The sequence below is a fragment of the Pristiophorus japonicus genome, chromosome 18 (assembly GCF_044704955.1).
Source record: "Pristiophorus japonicus isolate sPriJap1 chromosome 18, sPriJap1.hap1, whole genome shotgun sequence".
NCBI lineage: Eukaryota > Metazoa > Chordata > Chondrichthyes > Pristiophoridae > Pristiophorus > Pristiophorus japonicus.
In genome coordinates this window covers 89695821-89720703 of record NC_091994.1, presented here as the reverse complement: position 1 = coordinate 89720703, position 24883 = coordinate 89695821, and the positions used below count along the sequence as shown (strand labels likewise).

At 43.8% G+C, this 24883-nt stretch overlaps 1 protein-coding gene across 3 annotated transcripts in view; it reads left to right on the top strand.

Moving 5' to 3' along the window:
- The window catches only part of tmco4 (transmembrane and coiled-coil domains 4), a 109258-nt gene that overhangs the window by 58996 nt on the left and 25379 nt on the right, over positions 1-24883 (top strand). For all 3 annotated transcript variants that reach the window (XM_070860315.1, XM_070860316.1, XM_070860317.1), the window contains exons 11-13: positions 753-837; positions 21230-21347; positions 22520-22637. In XM_070860315.1, the coding sequence (XP_070716416.1) occupies positions 753-837; positions 21230-21347; positions 22520-22637 (321 nt within the window). The remainder of the gene's footprint in view (positions 1-752; positions 838-21229; positions 21348-22519; positions 22638-24883) is intronic.

Sequence of the window (24883 nt, the reverse complement as noted above, 5' to 3'; positions counted from 1 at the left end):
AGTACTGACACCTTTGATGTCCTTACCTAGTTCCATATTCTACAACTTTGTCACGCATTGGGAGCAAAAGTTTCCCCTGAATTCCTTTATTCCTAACTCCCTCATTTTTAACTAGTGTTTCCTGCAATTTGAACCCTTCATCACAATTTAGCTGGATCAACTTTTTCAAGTTGCCAACGTTTCCAATATCTAGCTACTTTCTAAATACTTGTAACACTTTTACCTAATTTACTTATTTGGCAAAAAAAAAGAGTTGAACTGTTCTGGATCTTTGACATTCAGAACAATCTGAACCAGATCTCACCTGTAACCCCCCTCCCACCACCCCACCCCCAATATTCTACTTCCTCAGTATGAATTCTCTGTATTCTAATCAAAGACCTGTCATCCTATTCTGTACTGCAGTCTAAGCTCTTTGATATATTGAATGAAGTGTTTTTGTCGAGTATAGTTTCACACAATGATTAGTGAACAAATGTACTTTCTCACATTCATTACCAGTGACAATTGCTCTCCTTTCATCTGGCAGTTGAGTCAAATTAATAGAAAATGTGAGTGTTTAATTTTGAGTGTACCCCAGGTGTGCAGCCTGCTGTATGTTCCTTGCTTTGTTCTTGTGCTCGTTTATATGTACTTGATGGCTGCAATGTGGCAAGATGATGCCAATTGTATTTCTCAGAGGCTGACTGCGCACCTTCAAAGGGCAATAAGCAGACGTTCTCACTTTCCCTCTTTATTGATGTTTTCCACAGGGCAAGAGGCCAGTCACTTTGGTTGGTTTTAGCCTTGGAGCACGGGTGATTTACTTTTGTCTTCAGGAGCTGGTTCAAGAGAAAGGTACACAAAGAATTTTTCCTAAATAACATTCATTATTGAAATTAAAAAAACAGAAAATGCTGGAAGTGCCCAGCAGTTAAATTGGCCGCTGAAAGAGGAAGAAGGGTTTATCGTTTCAGGGTGGACATTTAATCAGATTTGCCAGTCAGACTGGAGGTGCCCCTTTAATAGGCAAACAAGGACAAGTCAGATAGGAAATCGGGGGAATGGATTTATCCTGGTTCGTCCTGTAAAGGGGCTGATCGTGCCAGTTCTGATATAGTCTCACCTGAAACATTAAACTTTGTTACTCTTTCAGATCCTGCTATTTATATAGTGTTTTTAATGTCCCAAGGTGCTGTATAAATACAAGTTGCAGGATTCTGACCAAACTGCTGTGTATTCCAAATGTTCACTGACATTTCATATAATCATATTTTTCTCTCACAGGCAAATAAATTGTTCTGTCAGCCGATCTTTAGTTGCAGATCATAACTAACTTCTGCCGAAAGATCAACGACCTGAAGCATTAACTCTGTTTCACTCTCCACAGATGCTGCCTGACCTGCTGAGTATTTCCAGCGTTTTCTGTTTCTATAACTAACTTCGTGATGTGAATTAAAAACACTTTTTTTCATGTTGTATGAATTTAACACTTTTCAGTCAGGAATGATATTCATGAAGATTAATTCATTCCACCTTTAATGTAATTACCTGCTTCCCTCATGTTCTTCCTTCTGGTTCCACTTCACATACTTCAGAATCAATGCAAATCAGTAGCACTAACAACTCACAACAGCATGAACATTTACATTTTGATTCCATTTAAAATAACTTACTTTATTATTACTTTCTATAACCATTTCTGAGTATCGGTTATCTTTATCTCTTTTTGAACTTTGACCTCTTCTCATCCCTCCTTTTTATCTTTAGATTACTATTATATCCACCCCATCCTGCCCCAATTTACTAGTTTAAAGTTGTTTGTACAATCCTATTTATCCAGTCCACTATGACCTTGGTCCCACGTCAGTTCAGGTGCAGCCAGTCTCTGCGGTACAGCTCCTTCCTGTCTCAGTACTGGTGCCAATGTCCCCATATCAGTCTTTCAGCCATGCATTCTCTTTCCTAATCTGTTTCTCCCTATGCCAGTTAGCAGGTAGCTCAGGTAGTAATCCAAAGATTCCCACCCTCGAGGTCCTGCTTTTAATATAGCTCTGAGCTTCTGATATTCCCTTAGCAGGATCTCCTCCCTGTTCTTTCCAATGCTGTTGGTTCTGACATGGACCATGACAGTTGGTTCTTTCACCTCCCCTTCTAAGTTTCTTTCCAGCTACTTCGAAATAACCTTTATCCTGGCATCGGGTGGGCAACACGTCGTCCCGGTCTCAATTGCGACTGTAGCAAATCCCCAAAGACTACAACCTTTCCATTCTGCTCCTCCTTTCCTTCTGCTCCAAGGTGCTTTGGTTAGGATTCTGACCACACTCCTCGCAGGCTTCATCGTTATTCCCATAGGTAAAGTTGCCTTTAAGCTGCGCAGCTGTCTCGAGGTCCTGTGCAGCGGGTGAGCCGGCTTCCCAATGCAAAAAACCATGCATGGATGGAAGCTTGAATGGGCCGTGCAACCCGCAAAAGAAAATAGAGGGGATGACAACAACAACTTGTATTTATATAGCGCCTTTAACGTAGTAAAACGTCCCAAGGCGCTTCGCAACAGTGTTACAGACAAACAGATAAATTTGACACCGAGCCACATAAGAAGAAATTACGGCAGATGACCAAAAGGTAGGTTTTAAGGAGCGTCTTAAAGAAAGAAAGAGAGGCAGAGAGGTTTAGGGAGGGACTTCCAAAGCTTAGGGCCCAAACAGCTGAAGGCATGACTACCGATGGTTGAGCAGTTTAATGAGGGATGCTCAAGAGGGAAGAATTTGAGGAGTGCAGACATCTTGTGGGGTTGAGAGGCTGAAATAGATTACAGAGACAGGGAGGTGCAAGGCCATAGAGGGATTTGTAAACAAGGATAAGAATTTTGAAATCGAGGCATTGTTTAATCGGGAGTCAATGTAGGTCAGCAAGCACAGGGGTGATGGGTGATCATGACTTGGTACGAATTAGGACACAGGCTGACGAGTTTTGGATGATTTCAAGTTTATGTAGTGTAGAATGTGGGTGCTAGCCAGGAGTGAGTTGGAGTAGCCAAGTCTAGAGTTAACAACGGCATGGATGAGGGTTTCAGCAGCAGAAGAGCTGAGGCAGGAGCGGAGGCAGGCAATTTTACGGAGGTGGAAAAAGGCAGTTTTAGTTATGCCGCGGCTATCTTAGATCTGGTACTGTGTAATGAGACAGGATTAATAAACGATCTACTAGTAAAGGATCTTCTAGGAATGAGTAACCATAACATGGTTGAATTTCAAATTCAGTTGGAGCGTGAGAAAGTTAGATCTCAAACTAAGCTTAATCAAGGAGACTACAAAGGTATGAAGGCAGAGTTGGCTAAAGTGGACTAGGAAAATAGATTAAAGTGTGGGATGGTTGATGAGCAATGGCAGACATTTAAGGAGATATTTCATAACTCTCAACAAAAATATATTCCAATGAGAAGGAAAGATTGTAAGAGAAGGGATAACCATCTGTGGCTAACTAAGGAAATAAGGGATGGTATCAAATTGAAAACAAGGGCATACAAAGTGGCCAAAACTATTGGGAGGCCAGAGGATTGGGAAACTTTTAAAAGCCAGCAAAGAACAACAAAACAAATAACAGAGAGGGAAGATAGATTATGAAAGCAAACTCACACAAAATATAAAAACAGATAATAAGAGTTTCTGCAGGTACATAAAAAGGAAAAGAGTGGCTAAAGTAAATGTTGGTCCCTTAGAGGCAGAGACTTGGGAATTAATAATGAGGAACAGGGAAATGGCAGAGACTTTGAACAAATATTTTGTATCGGTCTTCACGGTAGAAGACACTAAAAACATCCCAATAGTGGATAATCAAGGGGCTATAGGGAGGGAGGAACTTAATACAATTACTATCACTAAAGTAGTATTCGGTAAAATAATGGGACTAAAGGCGGACAAGTCCCCTGGACCTGATGGCTTGCATCCTAGGGTCTTAAAAGAAATGGCTGCAGAGATAGTGGATGCATTGGTTGTAATCTACAAAATTCCCTGGATTCTGGGGAGGTCCCAGCGGATTGGAAAACCGCAATTGTAACGCGCTTATTTAAAAACGGAGGCAGACAAAAAGCAGGAAACTATAGACTAGTTAGCCTCATATCTGTCATTGGGAAAATGCTGGAGTCCATTATTAAGGAAACAGTAGCAGGACATTTGGAAAAGCATAAATCAATCAAGCAGAGTCAACATGGTTTTGTGATAGGGAAATCATGTTTGACAAATTTGCTGGAGTTCTTTTAGGATGTAACCAACAGGATGGATAAGGGGGAACCAGTGGACGTGTATTTGGATTTCCAGAAGGCATTTGAAAAGGTGCCACTTAAAAGATTACTGCACAAGATAAAAGTTCACTGGGTTGGTGGTAATATATTAGCATGGATAGAAGATTGGCTAACTAACAGAAAACAGAGAATCGGGATGAATTGGTCATTTTCCGGTTAGCAAACAGTAACTAGTGGGGTGCCACAGGGATCGGTGCTGGGGTCTCAACTATTTACAATCTATATTAATGACTTGGATGAAAGGACCGAGTGTAATGTAATTGCTGATGATACAAAGATGGGTGGGAGAGCAAATTGTGAGGAGGACACAAGAAATCTGCAAAGGGATATTGACACTTTGGCAGAAAAAAATAGAACAGCAAATTATAATTTAAATGGAGAAAAATTGCAAAGTGCTGCAGTACAGAGGGATCTGGGGGTCCTTGTGCATGAAACTCAAAGCATTAGTATGCAGGTACAGTAAGTAATCAGGAAGGCAAATGGAATGTTGGCCTTTATTGCAAGGGGGATGGTGTATAAAAGCAGAGAAGTCCTGCTACAACCATACAGAGTATTGGTGAGGCCTCACGTAGAGTACTGCGTACAGTTTTGGTCTCCGTATTTAAGGAAGGATATACTTGCATTGGAGGCTGTTCAGAGAAGGTTCACTAGGTTGATTCTGGAGATGAGGGGGTTGACTTATGAAGATAGGTTGAGTAGATTGGGCCTATACTCATTGGAGTTCAGAAGAATGATAGGTGATCTTATTGAAACTTATAAGATAATGAGGGGGCACGACAAAGTGGATGCAGGGGGGATATTTCCACTCATAGGGGAAAAGTCTCAGAATAAGGGGCCGTCCATTTAAAACTGAGACGAGGAGGAACATCTTCTCTGAGGGTTGTAAATCTGTGGAATTCTCTGCCCCAGAGAGCTGTGGATCATTGAATATATTTAAGATGGAAATAGACAGATTTTTGAGCGATAAGGGAATAAAGGGTTATGGGGAGCAGGCAGGGAATTGGAGCTGAGTCCATGATCAGATCAGCCATGATCTTATTAAATGGCGGAGCAGGCTCGAGGGCCAAATGGCCTACTCCTGCTCCTATTTCTTAAGTTCTTATGTGGCCGGAAATTCATTTCAGGGTCAGATATGACACCTAAGTTGCGAGCAGTCTGGTTCATCCTCAGATAGCTGCTATGGCGAGGGATGGGTCAGTGGTTAGGGAATGCAGTTTGTGGCGGGGACCAAAGACAATGGCTTCAATCTTCCCAATTTTTAATTGGAGAAAATTTCTGCTCATCCAGTACTGGATGTCGGGCAAGCAGTCTGACAGTTTAGAGACCAAGGATGGGTCGAGAGAAATGGTGGAGAGTTGGAGCTGGGTGTCAACTGCATACATGTGGAAACTGTCTCCGTGTTTTTGGACGATATCTCCAAGGGGCAGCATGTAGATGAGAAATAAGAGGGGGCCAAGGACAGATCCTTGGGGGACACCAGAAGTAACAATGCGGGAGTGGGAAGCGAAGCCATTGCAGGAGATTTTCTGGCTACGATTAGATAGATATGAATGGAACCAGCCGAGTGCAGTCCCACCGAGCTGGATGATTGTGGCGAGGCGTCGGAGGAGGATGGAGTGGTCAACTGTGTCAAAGGCTGCAGACCGGTCCAGGAGGATGAGAAGGGATAGTTTACCTTTGTCACAGTCGCAAAGGATGTGATTTGTGACTTTGAGAGCCGTTTCGGTACTGTGGCAGAGGCAAAAACCAGATTGAAGGGATTCAAACATTGAATTCAGGGAAAGATGGTCACGGATTTGGGAGGCGACAACACGTTCAAGTACTTTGGACAGGAAAGGGAGGTTGGAGATGGGGCGATAGCTAGCAAGCACAGTGTGGTCAAGGGTTGGCTTTTTGAGGAGAAGGTTGATGACAGCAGATTTGAAGGAGAGGGGAATAGTACCTGAGGAGAGAGAACCATTAACAGTGCCGGCTAATATGGGAGCCAAAAAAGGAAGTTGGGTGGTCAGCAGTGGGAATAGGGTCAAGGGAGCAGGAAGTGGGTCGCGTGAACAAGATGAGCTTGGAGAAGTCAAGATGGGAGATCAAAGAGATACTAGAGAAAGATGTGAGTTTAGGGCTTGGGAAGGTGTGAGCCTCAGATGAAGTTTGGCCCTGTGGGATGGTGAAGGAAGGGAACTCGCAGAGGCATTGGTAGCGAGTACGTCATAACAGTTGGAAAGGACCAGGTTCAGCAGTTCATTCTTCTCTGCCATCACTAGGTTCCCCCTACCCTGCTGACTGTCAGTCACGCATCACTCCGTACCTGTATCTCTCAAGGTGGCGTTACTGTGTTCTGAAGTAAACTATCCAGATATTCCTAACCCTCCCTTACGTGTCGGAATGTCTTTATCACACACTCCAGCTCAACGACTCTGAGCCAGTGACTCGAGGCTTAGATATTTCTCACAGGTGTGGTCATCTGGAACAGTCTCACTGTCCACAAACTCCCACATTATGTAGGCCTGACACACTGCCTGTGCTACTTTATATATGTATATTTATTTATTGTACAGCAGTTATTTATTTATCTATTTCTTGTGCTAGAATTCACCTTTAATACTAAATTATGATGAACAGATGGATTTAATTTGATTTCTATTAGCTACATCCATTGCTTAGTTTATATATTTAGCCAATTGGTGACTTCGGAGAAGAGCCATGAGGTTGACCCCTAGTGTCAGTGGTTGACTTAAAACAGATTATCTGGTTATTATGACATTACTGTTTGTGGGAGCTTGCTGTGAGCAAATTGGCTGCCGCATTTCCTACATTACACTTCAAAAGTACTTCATTGGCTGTAAAGCGCTTTGGGATGTCCTGAGGTCGTCAAAGGTGCTATATAAATGTAAGTATTTCTTCAGTTTCTGTATAATTATTTACATAGTTATAGCTGATAGTTGGGTTTTTACCTTTGCCTCTTATTATTTCTTACTTTTTTAAGTAAAGTGGTCCCCCAATCTACTATATCGTTAAATGTAAAAATGTGAATCAATAATTGAACACTTGGCTTTTATTTCTTGGGTTCCTCCCTCTGCACCACTTTTTCAAGTTCTTCCCTCTGTTTGTTTCAGTGCTCCAATTCCCCACTCTGGTTTAGATCCTCTCTCCAGGCCTCCTTTTGTGTGTCGGGTGGGGGGGAGCGGTGGATAAGGTGGGAAAAAAATTGCAGTAATGGATTATTGGGGCTTTACAATGAAAAAGCAGGTGGCTGACTCACCAACTAGCTTTTCTAACTCGTGGTGACACCGCATACAAATGAGCAATTCCGAGTGTCGGGGACAAATCCCAGCATTCATCCACTCTGAAATTTGTTTGAATGAATGACCAGATAACCAGCAGCAAGTTCAAAAGAAAAATACATCAATATTAGCAATCTGGAATAAATAAAAATACCCAAAATACACAGCTGGTCTGTCAGCAGCAAAAACATTTCGGATGTAGACCTTTCAGAACCTTGAACATTATCCTGGGTTATCCCTTTCAGATGTGCAATTCTCTCAGTTTTCCCTCTCATTTCAGCACTCTATTAGAATTTTCACCCTTGCTTGGAAAAAATTAATTGGCCTATCTTTAAGAATCGGAGTTTATTGTACATCAGCAATACAACTAAACTGTGTTGTATCCCATTAGCCAATTCCTAGTAAAGGTCGAGACAGGCAGCACTAATGCAGGCTCCTCACAGACTCGATTAAACCCAACACATCTAGGGGCTGAAGTTCCTCTAGGTGATAATTTACATGGAGGAAACTCAGCATGAGTGCTGCTGATTGTGCTGAAACCAGCTTTATTGCTGAGATTATTGTTGTGCAATTTCATCGCCGAGGTATTGCCTGAAATAAGAGTAAGATTGATTTTTTTGAACATACTGTGACAGATGGTATCATACTCACTTATTTGTCTCAGGGCTAATAACACTCTGTCTGACCTTGAAAGTGATGTCTTTCGGATGGTTAGGAACAGTTCTCCAAATAACACTCTAGGGACAGATATTGCTCTGCACATACAGTTTTAAAAAAAACTGCAAGCAACATGTTTTGAAATAATTAGTAAAGATGGTTTGAATGTAATTGTATTGCAGTTTCTGTGGGGCTGCTAGTTGGGATGCTAATTAATCAATAAGTAGTTTAACATTTTCAAACATTGCATGCTGACCCTAATGGCTTTATTCCTATTTACATTTGCGTCAATTGTTGCAATAATGGAGTCTGATTGCAGTGAAGCCCACTTAATACCGTGCCAGATGGGAGATCAATTGACAAATAACATCGTGGCTCATGTTTCACATTGTAAACGGCTGAAAGCAAATAAAATAAGAGTAAACAAAACTTAGTTCATCCCCCACCAGTGTTGTGGGTCTCTCCAACAATACTTCTACGGTGGTGTGGGAGAAGAGGGGATCTCTGCTTTGTTCAGTTGTATCATTATCTCGCTGTTCCTAAAACTGCAGCTGGAATATCAAGAGCCATTCATCATCATAGGCAGACCCTCGCAATCGAGGAAGACTTGCTTCCACTCCTGAAGTGAGTTCTTTGGTGGCCGAACAATCCAATACAAGAGCCACAGACTCTGTCACAGGTGGAACAGATAATCGTTGAGGGAAGGGGTGGGTGGGACTGGTTTGCCGCACGCTCTTTCCGCTGCCTGTGTTTGATTTCTGCATGCTCTCGGCATTGAGACTCGAGGTGTTCCTCCACTTAGGGCGGTCTTGGGCCAGGGACTCCCAGGTGTCAGTGGGGATGTCGCACTTTATCAGGGAGGCTTTGAGGGTGTCCTTGTAGCGTTTCTGCTGCCCACCTTTGGCTCGTTTGCCGTGAAGGAGCTCCGAGTAGAGCACTTGCTTTGGGAGTCTCATGTCTGACATGCAAACTGTGTGGTCTGCCCAGCGGAGCTGATCGAGTGTGGTCAGTGCTTCAATGCTGGGGATGTTAGCCTGAATGAGGATGCTGATGTTGGTGCGCCTGTCCTCCCAGAGGATTTGTAGGATCTATTACACCCTTGGCATCATCGGGACTGGGTTTTGTATTCATTCAAGGATGTTTTAAAACCTCATTGAATTCTTTATGGAGTTAACAGACATGGCAGACATTCCAGTAGTTGTCGGATTAAGAATGAGGGGCCACAGATACAAGATTAAATTCAAGAGATTTAGAACGGGACAGGAGAGTCATCTTCACACGGAGAGGTATGAGACTGTGGGATTCACTTCCAGTCTTTTCAATCTTCCTTGCTGCAATGCTCCATCTCGCCCTCAATAAGCTCCCCGCTGGAGTGGAGCTAATCTACAGAACAAACGGGAAACTGTTCAACGTCTGTCGTCTCCAGTCCAGATCCAAGGTCGCCCCATCCTCTGTCATTGAATCACAGTATGCAGACAATGCTTGCGTTTGTGCACATTTTGAGGTTGAACTCCAAACCATCATCAATACCTTCACCGAAGCGTATGAGAGTATGGGCCTTGCACTAAACATCCGTAAGACAAAGATTCTCTACCAACCTGCCCCTGCCACAAAGTACTGTGTCCCCCCCCCCCCAATTATCAAGATCCATGACAAGGCCTTGGACAATGTGGATCATTTTCCATACCTCGGGTGCCTACTGTCAACAAGGGCAGATGTCGATGACTAAGTCCAACACCACCTTCAGTGTGCCAGTGCAGCCTTCGGTCGCCCGAGGAAGAGGGTGTTTGAAGACCAGGACCTCAAACCTGGCACCAAGCTCATGGCCTACATAGCAGTAGTGATACCCGCCCTCCTATATGCTTCAGAGACATGGACTATATACAGCAGGCACCTTAAAGCACTGGAGAAGTGCCTCCGCAAGATCCTGCAAATCCATTGGCAGGATAGGCGCACCAACGTCGGTGTTCTCGCTCAGGCCAACATCCCCAGCATCGAAGCACAGACCATGCTCGATCAACTCCAATGGACGGGCCACATCGTCCGCATGCCCGATACTAGACTCCCAAAACAAGCGCTCTACTCAGAACTCTACCACGCCAAGCGAGCCCCAGGTGGGCAGAGGAAACGTTTCAAGGCCACCCTCCTTCGAAAAAGCGCAACATCCCCACCAACACCTGGAAGTTCCTGGCCCAAGACTGCTCAAAATGGAGGAGAAGCATCCGGGAAGGCACCAAACACCTCGAGTCTCTTCGCTGGGAGCATGCAGAAGCCAAGTGCAAACAGCAGATGGAGTGCACGACCAACCCAAGCACCCCACCCACATGTCCCTCCAACCACTGTCTGCCCCACCTGTGACAGAGACTGTAGGTCCCGCATTGAACTCATCAGTCACCTGAGAACTCATTAGTGTGGAAGCAAGTCATCCTTGACTCCGAGGGACTGCCTAAGAAGAAGAAGTGGTTGAGACAGAAGCATTGCCAATATTCAAGATTAATTTGGATAGGTGGATGAAGGGATATGTAAACGAGGTGGGTAAACGTGATCAGAACTTTTTGCTTGTGTGTGAAGGTAAATGGCAACACTGGTTAGGCCGAATGCCTTGTTTCCATGTTGTGACTTCTATGTATTTCTATGGTGGGATGCATCTGCTTATTCCAGTAGTTTGCATTCAAGTCTGTCTGAAGGCTCTTGTGATCACAGAGTTAACAGCTGTTGTGGCAAAATCTAAATTTTGACTGCCTGAATATACTCGTATTGACAGAGTCACACTAAATGTGTGTGAATTAGGTGGGGTACATAGAAGCTGATGGATCTGTTGAAGGATTAGAAGTTATTTTCTTCCCGTGTTGTGGTTGCAGATGTTTGTGATCCTAAGATCAGTGATACTTGCATTACTTTCCGGTTGATTACCTGTCTGAGTGTAGAATCATGACTCTATCATTCACTGTAACAAACACAATTTGTGCAGAGTTACTATAAAAAGACTATCAATTTTGTGTTTTAAAACTGCTTGGTCGTGAATGAATTTCAATGAGTATTTAAGTGCGTAGCATGAATGTCAATGAACCTGCCTGCATCAGCCCCGTTACAGTAAAGGTTCTGATTATAATTAACACATGACAGCTCCATCAGATAAATAAAAATCCTTACTTTTTTTTAATACTTTGAAGCATAAAGATGCAGTTTATCATTGATGATACAACCCTCAATTTAAAACATCGAGAGGGCTATTTTTGGATGTTCAAGGAGTGTAGATGGATATGGAGCAATAAACACATGCACGTAACAGTCCAGTCACAAGTGCTCCATGTTTTGATATCCAGAGTGTTAGCTTACCAGCTAATTCTTGTTGTTTGTGGTAAGGAAATTCAAGGTCAGTTTTGTTTCTCCAATGTGTTCCTTTTACACCTCCTTTTCCACAGGCGCTGACTATTGCTGGAATATGGGTTCCTCAGCTACTGGCTGCCCACCACCTTTAGGTCCATCACCCAAGTTGCTATTCTTAATGTGTGAGCCTGGGCAGTGAGTATCAGCAGCTTGCAAAACTGCGGAGGCCATCACAGCCAAGCCCAATACTGTCTTCATCTAATATCCACACGCATTCACTTTCCAGCAGGTGTCATTAGACAATGATTAAGAACGGCATCCCTAGCTAGAGTTTCTACCCCATGGCCACGGGAGACTTTTGTGAAATGGAACACCTGGCATTCAGTGACTCGTCCTGAAAAGTATCAGTGTGTGGATGTTGAGTGAGGGTGGCATCTGGCTTGGTTGTGCTGATCTCCCCTTGTGGTAGAATGGCTTGCTACCATTCACTGTCTAGGTCCACAAATGAAGGTGGCCACTTGGCTGACATACTAGACGGCAACTGGCCCCAGTGGAACCCATAATCCAGCCTGAGTCAGCACCAATGGTAGAAAAAGGGGGAGCGGGGGGAGAAAATTAGGTAATAAAAACAGCAAGTAAGTACAGCTTTAAACTATATTAGTGCTCTGTTAACTGCTTATAGTTTGAAATATTCCATAGAGCTTCTTAATATTACAGGGGATTTATTTTCTATGTTGTTCAGCTTCATGGAAAGAAGCAGTTGTTGGATTTCACCGGAGTTAAGATGTTCTGGGATGTTAATCCCCACTTCCAGGTCTCTACTCCTGCAGACAGAGGCAGTGCATCTGTTTAGATTAGAGTCTGTGCAGCGATTAGGTTCTTGGGGCCCAAGTTTCGGATCACGAGTAGAACGGTGCAGCTCGGAGAGACCCGCCTAATTTCTAGAATTGAAAAAGCGCCAAATACTTATCTCGCGATTCTCCGATATCTGTCGGCCCGTTTGCAGCTCAGAAGCTGCTGGGGGCGAAGCTACAGCCCTGCACCAAAAAGAGTGCCGGCAGCTGCACGCATGCGCAGTAGCTCCTGGCCCTCCCAGCGCGTTCTGTCTCCGGGCGACGACCCTATTCCTGGCCAAAGGGACGTCGCCCCTACCCCGGGCCGAGTGGCCTGCCTGCGCTTACCTCCTCGGTGACGGGGCCCGCCTGAGCATCTCGGCAGCGGCGGGGCCCGCCCTAGCAGCATCTCATCGATGGCGGGTCCCGCCCCAGCAGCACCTCATCGGCGGCGGGGCCCGTCCGACCAGCTCTTCAGCAGACTGTTGGAGGGCTCCCGGTGCTGCAGTAGGTGAGTAGAAACTTTTGATTTTTTATTTATTGATTGATTTTTTGTAATTATTTTTTTTATTTTTTTATTTTTTTTGGATTGATTTATTTATCATTTATTATTGATGGTGGCTCTTCATTGGTAAAAGTGAAGTGCTTAATACTTTACAAAATCCCCTAACCTCCCTCTAACTTGTCTCTCTCCCCACCGCCCCTATCTCTCGCTACCTGCGCCTAATTTATAAAGTGTAGGCAAGATTTTTCTGAGGGTACATAAATTGACACTTACTCCCTTCTAAGTTAGTTTGGAGTAATTTTTCGCTGCCTAAACTTGCAAAACCGGCGTAATTGGCTGGTAACGACCCCTTTTGGAAAAAAAACTGTACTAAAACGAAACTATTCTAACTAACTAGAACTGGAGCAAATTAAATGCCGAGAATTGCGATTTCTAAAATACTCCATACTAAACTAGTTGTTCCAAAAAAATAGGAGCAACTCGAGCTGAAACTTGGGCCCGATTCTTAAGTCTGACCTGAGGCAAAGTGAGTTAATCTTAGTGAGCAAGAAAATGCATTAATATTTTTCTTTGACATCCTGCACTGGTATTTCATTCTTCTATTTGGCCTTTCCATACTATGGGTCCAAGTTTGCAGCGCCCATTGAGTCTTTTGGTGCCGAAGCCAAGTTCAAAGATTCCCCATTGTTGGGGCGCCGGCATCTACTACCAGCACCAGAATGTTTGGCGCCATACATTCTAGCGCTGGTATACCTGTAAAAGAAGGTTACGCATCATTTCTGTGCATGAGGCAAACTTTCCCCAGCAACAAAATTTTTAAAACAGACCCTAGAAGCACCGTAGGAAAAACCCTTACCTGCAGTTAAGAATTCGCGCTGGCCCGCTCCTATCCCTGGCTGAAGGAACTCCCTGTCTCTTATAAAAAAAAATGTTGGGATTTTTAAAAGCAAACAATAACTATAGGCAAGTATAAAAATAGAAATAAATGTAAACTTACCATTAATGCTGCGATGATAAATGTCAGTTTGCATTGAAAGAAAAAATCTTTACCGTTTTCCTGCGATCTTCTCACTCCCCAAAATCTTCCACAAAGTGCAGGGAAACCTTTTACAATTACCAGGATTGAAAAAGTAGCAGACAAATGGGAGTCGTCTCCTTTAACCTTCCAATGCAGCCTTCTCCCGATTCCCTGGGACGTCTTCTGCAGCCGCTGCTAGCCCCTGGCCGAAGGTCCTCTGTGCGGATTATGTTTTGTGCGCATGTGCAATTAGTTGCCCTTTTTTTTGGAGCTCACGCACTGTGCGGTTCTGGCCCACACTGGAAGCCCGCCCTGCGAGATCAGCTCGGGTAGTGCCGGCACCAGAAGGTGCGCATGGTGGAAGAAAACTTAGCTTTTTTACTTTCAATGCTGAGGGGCCTAATTACAATGGCCGCCCAGGTAAGTTAGGGAAACTTGGACCCCATATATTGCAGTTTGACTCCAGTACATGCTTTAGAGCAGTGAGAGTCAGCCACAACCATTTGGACTGTGGGACCGCACTGCTCTGTCTCTCGGAAAATTGGAACTCCACACGTGTATTCTAAAACATACATTGAAGTGAACGCACAGCAGTAACTTTAAGCCATACATGTTCTGCAGTTTCTCCATCAGTGGGAACCTGCTTTGATGTTGCATCAGTGAAGAAAGTGCACTATATCACTCGGCCAAATATTGACGCTCCCAGGGTTGCCGCTGCGGATAATTTATTTATTTGTTTAATTTGTGGTTTCTTTGTTAACCTAGCAGCCTGCTTTTAGTCAGAGCGGTGGGAAAAATCCTGGTTACAAGCTTCCTATCCCCACCATCAATGTCACTGCATTATCAGTCAAGGCAAAAGCTTTGATGGCGTGGGGCTGTACTCGTGTGCTGCCTTTCTCTTTCCTTTCACCTAAAATGAAATGTCCTACTTCAGCAAATTGACAGGGAGCCAATAAAACAAGGTGATGGGTTAGCGGGACTTGGTGCAGGGTAGGATACGGGCAGCAGTGATTTGGATTTACGGAGTTTATGGGAAGGCGGCCAGGAGAGCATGGAATAGTCGAGTCTGGAGGTGGCAAAGGCATGAAATGAGGATTTTTAGCAGCAGATGGACTGAGGCAGGAGCAGAGGCAAGCAATGTTACGGAGGTGGAAGTAGACAGTCTCAGTGACGGAGAGAAAATGTGGTTGGAAGCTTAGCTCAGGACGAATAGGATGCATAAGTTGCATACAGTCCAGTTCAATTCAAGGAGAGGGGTGGAATCCAGGCTTGAGCTGACATGGCAAATAACATTTGTGCCCCATAAATGCCAGGCAGTGACCATCTACAATAAGGAAAAGCTGGACCATCTCCCTTTAACCTTTGATAGTAACACCATGGCCAAGTCCCCCATCATCAACATCCTGGACTCAACTTTGACCAGAAGCTTAACAGAACGAGCCATATCTACACTGTGGCTACAAGAGCAGGGCAGAGGCTGGGTACTTTGCAATAAGTGTCTGACCTCTTGATCCCTCAAGGCCTTCCCACCATCTACAAGGCTCAAATCAGGAGTGTAATGAAATACCACTCGCAACAACATTCAATGGTCAATAACATCTAAGACAAAATGGTCCTCCTGAACTGTGCCACTGCCTCTGAACTCAAAATCCACCCCTACGCCGCCAGTGCATTGTCTTGTACTTTCTATACGAACCAATGCAGCAACTCACCAAGCTGCAATGAGGGCAAGAGCAGCAAGATTGTGGGAACACCATCACCTCCAAGTTGAGCATCAGTCTGACTTGGATATATACTGCCATTTCTTCATCCTCACTGGGTCAAAATCATGAAACTCCCTGCTTAACACCATTGTGAGAGTATAATCAGCACAAGGACTGCATTGATTCAAGGAGATGGCCCATCACCACCTTCTCGAGGTAAAGCGGGTCCCAGCATCACCCACATCACAAGATAACTTTAAAAAAAAAACGCAAATTAACAATGCTGAATCCCAGCTCGAATGAACATCTCACAGCTGTGAATGGAGGTCCAGAGACACATTGGAAAGCAGGTCTGCGAGGAGTTACAGATGAAAGACAGTAGACTGCAAGTTACTACTGTTAGCTTGGAACTCATTGTGTACAAGTGAATGTAGCAAAAATCAGAGTTCCAGGTGTGGTTCACATTGGTGAATAAATCATTTGATGAATCATGTTCCCAATACTGACCATACTATAAGGGAGAGGCATCATTAAAAATCTAGAATTCCTCTCTCAGAAATGGAAAGCTATCGGATGGCTCACCCCACAGTAGAATCCATGCTGGGTATGGAGGGAAGTGAGCAAGTCGTTGAGCCTCCTCATAGGACTACTTTTGGACACGGCCAATGGGGCTGCTCACTCCGACTGCCAGCCTCTCTTCCACGGCTATGGCCGCGCCTGTGTGTCCCTGGTGAAGGAGCATGCAGTGTTTGCTGGTACACTTGAAGCTTTCTACAACCAGTGGGCATCGGAAGGATTGGAGTGCATTGTGGGGATGGGTGACAATATTTTAGATTTAATTTGATGTTTCCTTTGTTTTGTATAATTTGGGTGTTTATTGTCTGCACACCTTTTTTAAAAAAAAAGGGGGCATTTTTATTTGATGAATTTAATTTTGATCGATGACGCTGGGGAAACTCGATGTCATCCTAATTGGCAATTAAGATTAGAATACATGCTGTCATAGCAACGAATGTGTTCAGGAATTGTCTTTCTAAAGCACTCTGCCTCTCCACCTCTCTCTCCTCCTTTAAGACCTTCCTTACAACCAACTCCTTTAACCAAGCATTTAGTTGCACATCCCAATATCTCCTTCCGTGGCTTGCTGTTAATTTTTGCCTGATTACGCTCCTGTGAAGCACTGTGGGGCATTTTCCTATGTTTAAGGTGCTATATGAACGCAAGTTGTTACTGTAATTGTAGGTACTGTAATTACAAACATTCTCACTGTTTGTTACAGGATAGGGTATTATGAAGCTTTTGTATAGAGTTGACTTGTTTATCCTCTGAGATAATTATAATTTCCAGCTTTTAGCTAAAAATAAATATATAATAGGTCCCAACGCACAGGAACTCTTCTGTAAGCCGTCACCATCCTTTTCCCAGCATTACATGATGCATAGAAATGTAGGATGTGGAAAATAGCAGCGAATCAAGTTGCAAATTGCTAGCTGATTTATAAAAGACGAGCCACAAAAGTTGAATCATAACATTGATGATGCAGTGCAGTAACAAATTAAATTAGACGTTGGTCCAGGATATGAGGAAAGTTATTTATCTCTATAATATCTCCTGTTGCCACATCAGTGCAACCACTCATGCATGAGCAGTACAGTATTGAGAAACCTCTGATTAAAACGCAAAACCATCTCGGCATCTGGTGTAATCATTGTTTCCATTAATCCATCCAAAATAAAAATCAAAAACACACTTGGACTGCTCCTCTTGCAGGCGCTCCTTCTCCCTGTCTCCCATTGCTTCCTTTTCTCTTTGTCCCCCTGTCCCTCTCCTCTCCCTCTCCAACCACCTAAGAAGAGAGGGCTACAGTACTCTCCTCCCGGTGGCCGCATTCTCTTACCACTCCCTCCCTCTCCCAGTATTCTCAGTGTTCTCCTCTCTTCGTGCAACCTGTTGGCGGAGTGCTTCAGGTAATTGCTTTTGAAGCAGCATTTCCTCATCTGCAGGACCCAGGTCTGAGTTCAGTTCATTTAGCTCCACCTGACAGTTGGTTATTATGTAAAATGGACTTCAAAGGTTTTTTTTTAAGTCTAGTGACGTAGGAGATGGTGCAAGGGTTGACTTTGTGCTAATACGTAGTTTGGTTATATTGCGCATCGGTCTCTGGGGTGTTCAGTCACACTCTCATGTTCACAGTAGAGCCAAACAAGCCTGAATCCGCAGCCAGGTCACAGCTTCCATGGGACTGGCTGCAGAGGCAGTGATTTACAACTTGGCCTCTTGTACAATAAGTTGTCTGCCTGCTTTATGCAAGTATGATTGTGAATTCATGATCAAATTCATAGTTTGGCAACATTAATAGAGGAAGCATTCCATTCCCGGAGACTGTTACCTTAGCGTCAGTAAAGTTGCTGGTTAATTGAAACTACTGTGGATGAGGTCGAATGTAAAATGCTAACTGAGTGGAGCCTGTTGTATAATCTCTGCTTACAGACATGCTACACTGAGCGGAGTCTGCTGTGTGATCTGTCTACAGCTGTGCTTTAAGTACAATTGGCTGTGTCTCTTGCTAGTCACATCATAGGCATTCTATGGTCTCCGCCTCTTCATTTATCTGCCATTCTCGGCAGCATCATCTGGAAGCATGGGATCAGCTTCCACATGTACACTGACAACACTCAGCTCTGTCATCTCCATTAACCCCAAGGTTGTTCCCACTAATTACAACGACCTGCCCACATTGGTGAGCTAAATGTTCCTCTAGTTAAATGTCAGCTAAATTAAAGCCATCCTCTTCAGCTCCCCTCTCTGTCGTTCACACGCTCTTGCATACTTGTGCACTTGACACTGAACTGGAGGCAGTGATTTACAACTTGACCTCTTGTACAATAAGTTGTCTGCCTGCTTTATGCAAGTATGATTGTGAATTCAGGATCAAATTCATAGACAGGAAAAACTATCTTTTATTTAAATCACCTGCTTTAATCTGCAGGAGTCACATTCTCCATGGCACAGAGCTCCAGCCACCTAGCTTCACAGCAGCCAGCAGGTCGGAAACCCTGATTATTGTTCAAAACTGATTCCAGTCCCAACTTCGTTGCTGGGTTGGGTGTTCCCTTTTCCTCAGGGTAGGAGGCGGGGAGGAAATCAACCAAGTCCCAGCTGCCTAGTGAGCCCTGCTGGAATGTGGATTTGTGTAGACATCAGGTTGACGACAGGATCGAGCTCGGCTGTGATGGTTCTGGACTCTGAGGCAGAACGGCACTTGAAAGAAATGCCATAGGGTAAGCAGTGCCCATGGAACCCATTCCCAGCACAGACCAGGAATTGCACAGAAATGCTCGTCTGTGTGAGTCAGCACTAGACTGCAGCGGAAGGAGCGTGCGGTAAACCAGTCCCACCCACCGTTTCCCTCAATGACTGTCCCACCTGTGAAGGGGACTATGGTTCTCGAATTGGACTGTTCAGCCACCTAAGAACTTATTTTTTTTAGAGTGAAAGCAAGTGTTCCTCGATTCCGAGATACTGCCTATGAAGATGATGATGATGCCTTTGAATTACCCAGCCATTCCAAGAACTAAACCATTGCCTTCAGAGGAGGAGGAGAAATAATTGGGATGGTGAGGAATTAGTCCTCAAATGACCTCTGTCTTGGATTTGCTGATCACCTCATGCTAGACTATATAAAGTGGACACATCCTCTCAGTGTTGATTTAGGATAAGGGCTCAGGCTTTGTGAGTGGCAAGCATTGTAAACTAGTACTGCAATAAGGCTGTAAAACTCAGCATAGTCTTCAAGGTGTGACAGGCGTTGCCATGAGGGACTGACAGAGCCGATTAGTGAGAATAGTTTTATGGTCTCTTGAACAATCTCCATGTTAAATATTTACTGTGAAACACATTTGTGCAACTCAATATGTGTAAATAAGATTATTCAGCAATTGTCCCGCAAAGCAGAAGTCCCCTTCTTACTGTGATGCGAGGATATAGACCCAGAGTTCCATTCATTTTTTTAAATCCGAGTTTCGTTCATTTTAATCAGATCACAATTTGGATGTTAGTAGTCAATCACTGATAGAAATGAAAGAGGAAGGAAAGGTCTTGAGCTGCACAGGCATTCTGGTGCACAGGCCAGCAGGTCTCTGCTTCAGGTCCTGGTGTGTGCTGGGTGTGGGTTCCCAGCACTGTGCACTGTGCATCGCCTACACCTGTGGTACATCTCCCATTTGGCCGTTCTGTATGTGAGTCCAGAGTCATCACAGCTGAGTCGATCCTGCCCTCACTAATTGTCTACATGGACAACATCCCCAGCATCGAAGCACTGACCACACTCAACCAGCTCCGCTGGGCGGGCCACATTGTTTGCATGCCTGACACAAGACTCCCAAAGTAAGCACTCTACTGAGAACTCCTACATGGCATGCGAGCCCAAGGTGGGCAGGGGAAACGTTTCAAGGACACCCTCAAAGCCTCCTTGATAAAATGCAACATCCCCACCTACACCTGGGAGTCACTGACCAAAGACCGCCCTAAGTGGAGGAAGAGCATCCGGGGTCGCCGAGAGCATGCAGAAACCAAGCGCAGGCAGCGGAAGGAGCATGCGGCAAACCAGACTCCCCACCCACCCTTTCCTTCAACGACTGTCTGTCCCACCTGTGACAGAGACTGTAATTCCCGTATTAGAATGTTCAGTCACCTAAGAACTCACTTTTAGCGTGGAAGCAAGTCATCCTCGATTTCGAGGGACTGTCTATGATGATGATGGCATGGACGCACATTCCAGCAGGGATTGCTGGGCAGCTGAGAGTTGGAACACTGATTGAATTTTTTTTCCCCCGCCTCTGCCCTGATTGCTGGGGTCAACTGTAGCTTCCTTAATTACAGAATTAATTTTCTTGTAGGTTTATAGTCATAAAGTAAAATCCACTATAGTAAAAAAAAGTGAATATTGTCAGGTACCTTCTATACTACAATGTCCTGATGTAGTTTGTGTGTCAGCTTTGCTGAGTTGGCAACACACTCTCCTCTTGAGTCGGGAGGTTGCTGGTTCAAATCCCATTCCAGGACCTGAGCACATAACCTAGGCTGACACTATAGTGCAGTACTGAAGGAATGCTACATTGTTGGAGGTGCTATATTTTAGATGCAGTGGCATCTGTTTTGGCAGTTGAGGTATACAATAAAGATCCAATGGCACTAGTAGAAGAGCAGGGAGTATTACCGGTGTCCTGACCAACATTTTCCCCCTTAACCAACATCAACAAAAAGGGACTGACTGAACATTCATTTCATTGCTGTTTGTTGGATCCTGCTGTGCATTAATGGCTGCTGCATTTGATGATATAACACGTGTATTCTTTAATATTATGCATTCTACACCACATACATTTACTCAAAAAAATAAACAAATGTCTTGCATGTAATAAGAATTTAGTTCTGAGTTCAATATGAAACTGAACTATTCTGCTGAAAGCTGTTGAGATCATCAGACTGTGTCTGTGCTTTGATAAGATTCACCAGTTTGTACTAAGTTGACATTCACATTGACAGGATAATGAATCTGCAGGGTGTCAATGATTTTCTTACAATGCACACGAGGGTTTCTTATGTCCTTTTTTTTTTACAGATTCTGAAGGAATTATTGAAGATGTTGTGTTGCTAGGAGCACCTGTGGAAGGTGGGGCCAAATATTGGAAGCCCCTCACTAAAGTGGTTGCGGGGCGAATAATTAACGGCTACTGCAGGTACACAAGCATGTCCTGCACTTTGAGGCTGTAATGTTGGTGATTTATAAGGGTCAAAATTCCTGACTTTACTAATGTAACACAGAAGTAGATAAATAAAAAGTGATGGATGGGATAACAAGCACTGGCATGGATACGATTTTTTTTTAAGATCATTAATTATGGAAGGCACGCTGCATTCCACAGCTCAGTTGAATTGAAAAATTTGTATAATGCATCTGTACAAGAAAATGATTCAGCCAGGATTAGGAGCAGTGTTTGGGATTCCCATTAGAAAGAACATTAAAGCAAGAGAGCTTAAAGCTTATAGATTTGCCTGAATGATTCAGAGATGAGAAATTATGGTTATGAAGAGAAACTTAAGATACTGGGACTCTTTCCATTGATGCTATTGGCTATGAAGCGCTTTGGGACGTCCTGAGGTCATAAAAGGTGGCACTATATGAATGCAAGTTACCTTTTTCTGTAAAAGGCAATGTAATAGTTTTTAACTTTGAAAAAGTGTAAATGGAGAAGGACTCCTTTTGGTTGGGAGGTCATTGATGAGGGGTCATCGATTTAAGTTGTCACTAAGAGAAGTTATGCAGAGAGTTGGCCAGACAAAGAAGTAGAGGCAAAGCGCATTTAAGGGAAAAGTAGATTATCATTTGAAGCAGAGGAAGATATGGGAGAGGGAAGGGTAGTGGAATTAATTTTGGATTGTTAATGAGCCAGCACTAACGCAATGGACCAATTGTACTCCTTGTATGTGCTATAAACTTCAATGGTTCTATAGGTCAGACTGGAATTAAAGCGCTTAACCAACAGGAAGATTTAGAAATATCTTTATCACTACACCAGCCAGGCCTGTACAGTGGGTTAGGTTTAAGGGTAAATTTATTTCACTGGGGAAACCTGACTCCCTTCCTAAACACCCTGGACAATATAAAGCCTGAATCGGTTGTCATGGTATTTGTAAATGTGATCGTAATGTGGTGGGATAGTTTATTTGGAAAAAAAATGAAATTTATATATTGGGGAAGAAGGTTGTAGGAGTGAGACTGAGCTCAAAGCAACCCCAATTTTATATAGAGAATAAAATAATAGTCAGGCAGAAATATTTTTGATCTCACTCTGGGACAAAGCTTTTCACCAGATCTTTCTTGTAAAGAGAATTCTTTCTGCTCCAACAGGGGAGACTGGCTTCTGAATTTTGTCTATCGTAGTTCTTCAGTACAGCTGAATGTAGCAGGTCTACAGCCAATTGCCATGGATGACAAAAAAATGATAAATGTGGATCTTTCATCCATTGTGAGTATTTTATTTCCACTGTCTTAAGTATTGTTTGACATGCATGAATACACTTTACTTTACAGCACAGTATGACTTCCTTTATTGGATGACTGTTTATTGCTGATATGCTGGAGCCTATTTAGAACTTAAATGAATTTTAAAATTTTTAAGATGTCCCACTATATTGTGTGTATCTCTGAGCACGGAAATCTCTTCAGCTTCAAACATGCTTGGGTCGTCTTCATTTTTCATGCGACGTGAAGGTTCAAATCCCCTTTTCCATTCCAGATACCGAGTGTCTGCTTCTAGCTGTCCCTATTTGAGGTATGACATGAGTTAGATGTGTTTCCCCAGCCATGTCCCTTCGACCCAGCCTTAGAAGAGCACCCCCTGCTGTACCAGTACGAATGTTTCCATTTCCCACAGCTCCCAAATGAATGGCGGTTTAGAAACATAGAAAAATAGGTGCAGGAGTAGGCCATTCGGCCCTTCGAGCCTGCACCATGATTCAATAAGATCATGGCTGATCATTCACCTCGGTACCCCTTTCCTGCTTTCTCTCCATACCCCTTGATCCCTTTAGCCGTAAGGGCCATATCTAACTCTCTCTTGAATATATCCAATGAACTGGCATCAACAACTCTGCATTAGGGAATTCCACAGATTAACAACTCTCTGAGTGAAGAAGTTTCTCCTCATCTCAGTCCTAAATGGCTTACCCCTTATCCTTAGACTATGTCCCCTGGTTCTGAACTTCCCCAACATCGGGAACATTCTTCCTGCATCTAACCTGTCCAGTCCCATCAGAATTTTATATGTTTCTATGAGATTCCCTCTCATCCTTCTAAACTCCAGTGTATAAAGGCCCAGTCGATGCAGTCTCTCCTCATATGTCAGTCCTGCCATCCTGGGAATCATTCTGGTGAACCTTCGCTGCACTCCCTCAATAGCAAGAACGTACTTCCTCAGATTAGGAGACCAAAACTGAACACAATATTCCAGATGAGGCGTCACCAAGGCCCTGTACAACTGCAGTAAGACCTCCCTGCTCCTATACTCAAATCCCCTAGCTATGAAGGCCAACATACCATTTGCCTCCTTCACCACCTGCTGTACCTGCATGCCAACTTTCAATGACTGATGTACCATGACACCCAAGTCTCGTTGCACCTCCTTTTCCTAATCTGCCGCCATTCAGATAATATTCTGCCTTCGTGTTTTTGCCACCAAAGTGGATAACCTCACATTTATCCACATTATACTGCATCTGCCATGCATTTGCCCATTCACCTAACCTGTCCAGGTCACCCTGCAGCCTCTTAGCGTCCTCCTCACAGCCCACACCGCCACCCAGCTTAGTGTCATCTGCAAACTTGGAGATATTGCACTCAATTCCTTCATCTAAATCATTGATGTATATTGTAAAGAGCTGGGGTCCCAGCACTGAGCCCTGCGGCACTCCACTAGTCACTGACTGCCAATCTGAAAAGGACCCGTTTATCCCGACTCTCTGCTTCCTGTCTGCCAACCAGTTCTCTATCCACGTCAGTACATTACCCCCAATACCATGTGCTTTGATTTTGCACACCAATCTCTTGTGCGGGACTTTGTCAAAAGCCTTTTGAAAGTCAAAATCCACCACATCCACTGGTTCTCCCTTGTCCACTCTACTAGTTACATCCACAAAAAATTCCAGAAGATTTGTCAAGCATGATTTCCCTTTCATAAATCCATGCTGACTTGGACCAATCCTGTCATGGCTTTCCAAATGCGCTGCTATTTCATCTTTAATAACTGATTCCAACATTTTCCCCACTACTGATGTCAGGTTAACCGGTCTATAATTACCCGTTTTCTCTCTCCCTCCTTTTTAAAAAAAAAATGGTATTACATTAGCTACCCTCCAGTCCATAGGAACTGATCCAGAGTCGATGGACTGTTAGAAAATGATCACCATGTGGTGCCGTGTACTGTGCACCCACACTCTCAAGGAATTGGTTTCAACAGCATTGCCAACACTCTTGATTCTTAAAGGGAATCCCGACACAGTATCCAAGCTTGGGACTGCTGCTGGGATGATGCATCAGGACTCTTTTTTTAGAATTGTGAGTGTGAGAACACTGGTTGTAATTAACCACATTTTTAACATTGCAGTCAACAAACAGACGAGGCTTTAATCCTATTCGATCTCTTTTTCAAACCTGGGTAGCCCCCTTACGTTTTTTTTTTCTCCAACGATAGAAAGTTGAATACTTCGTCCAAGT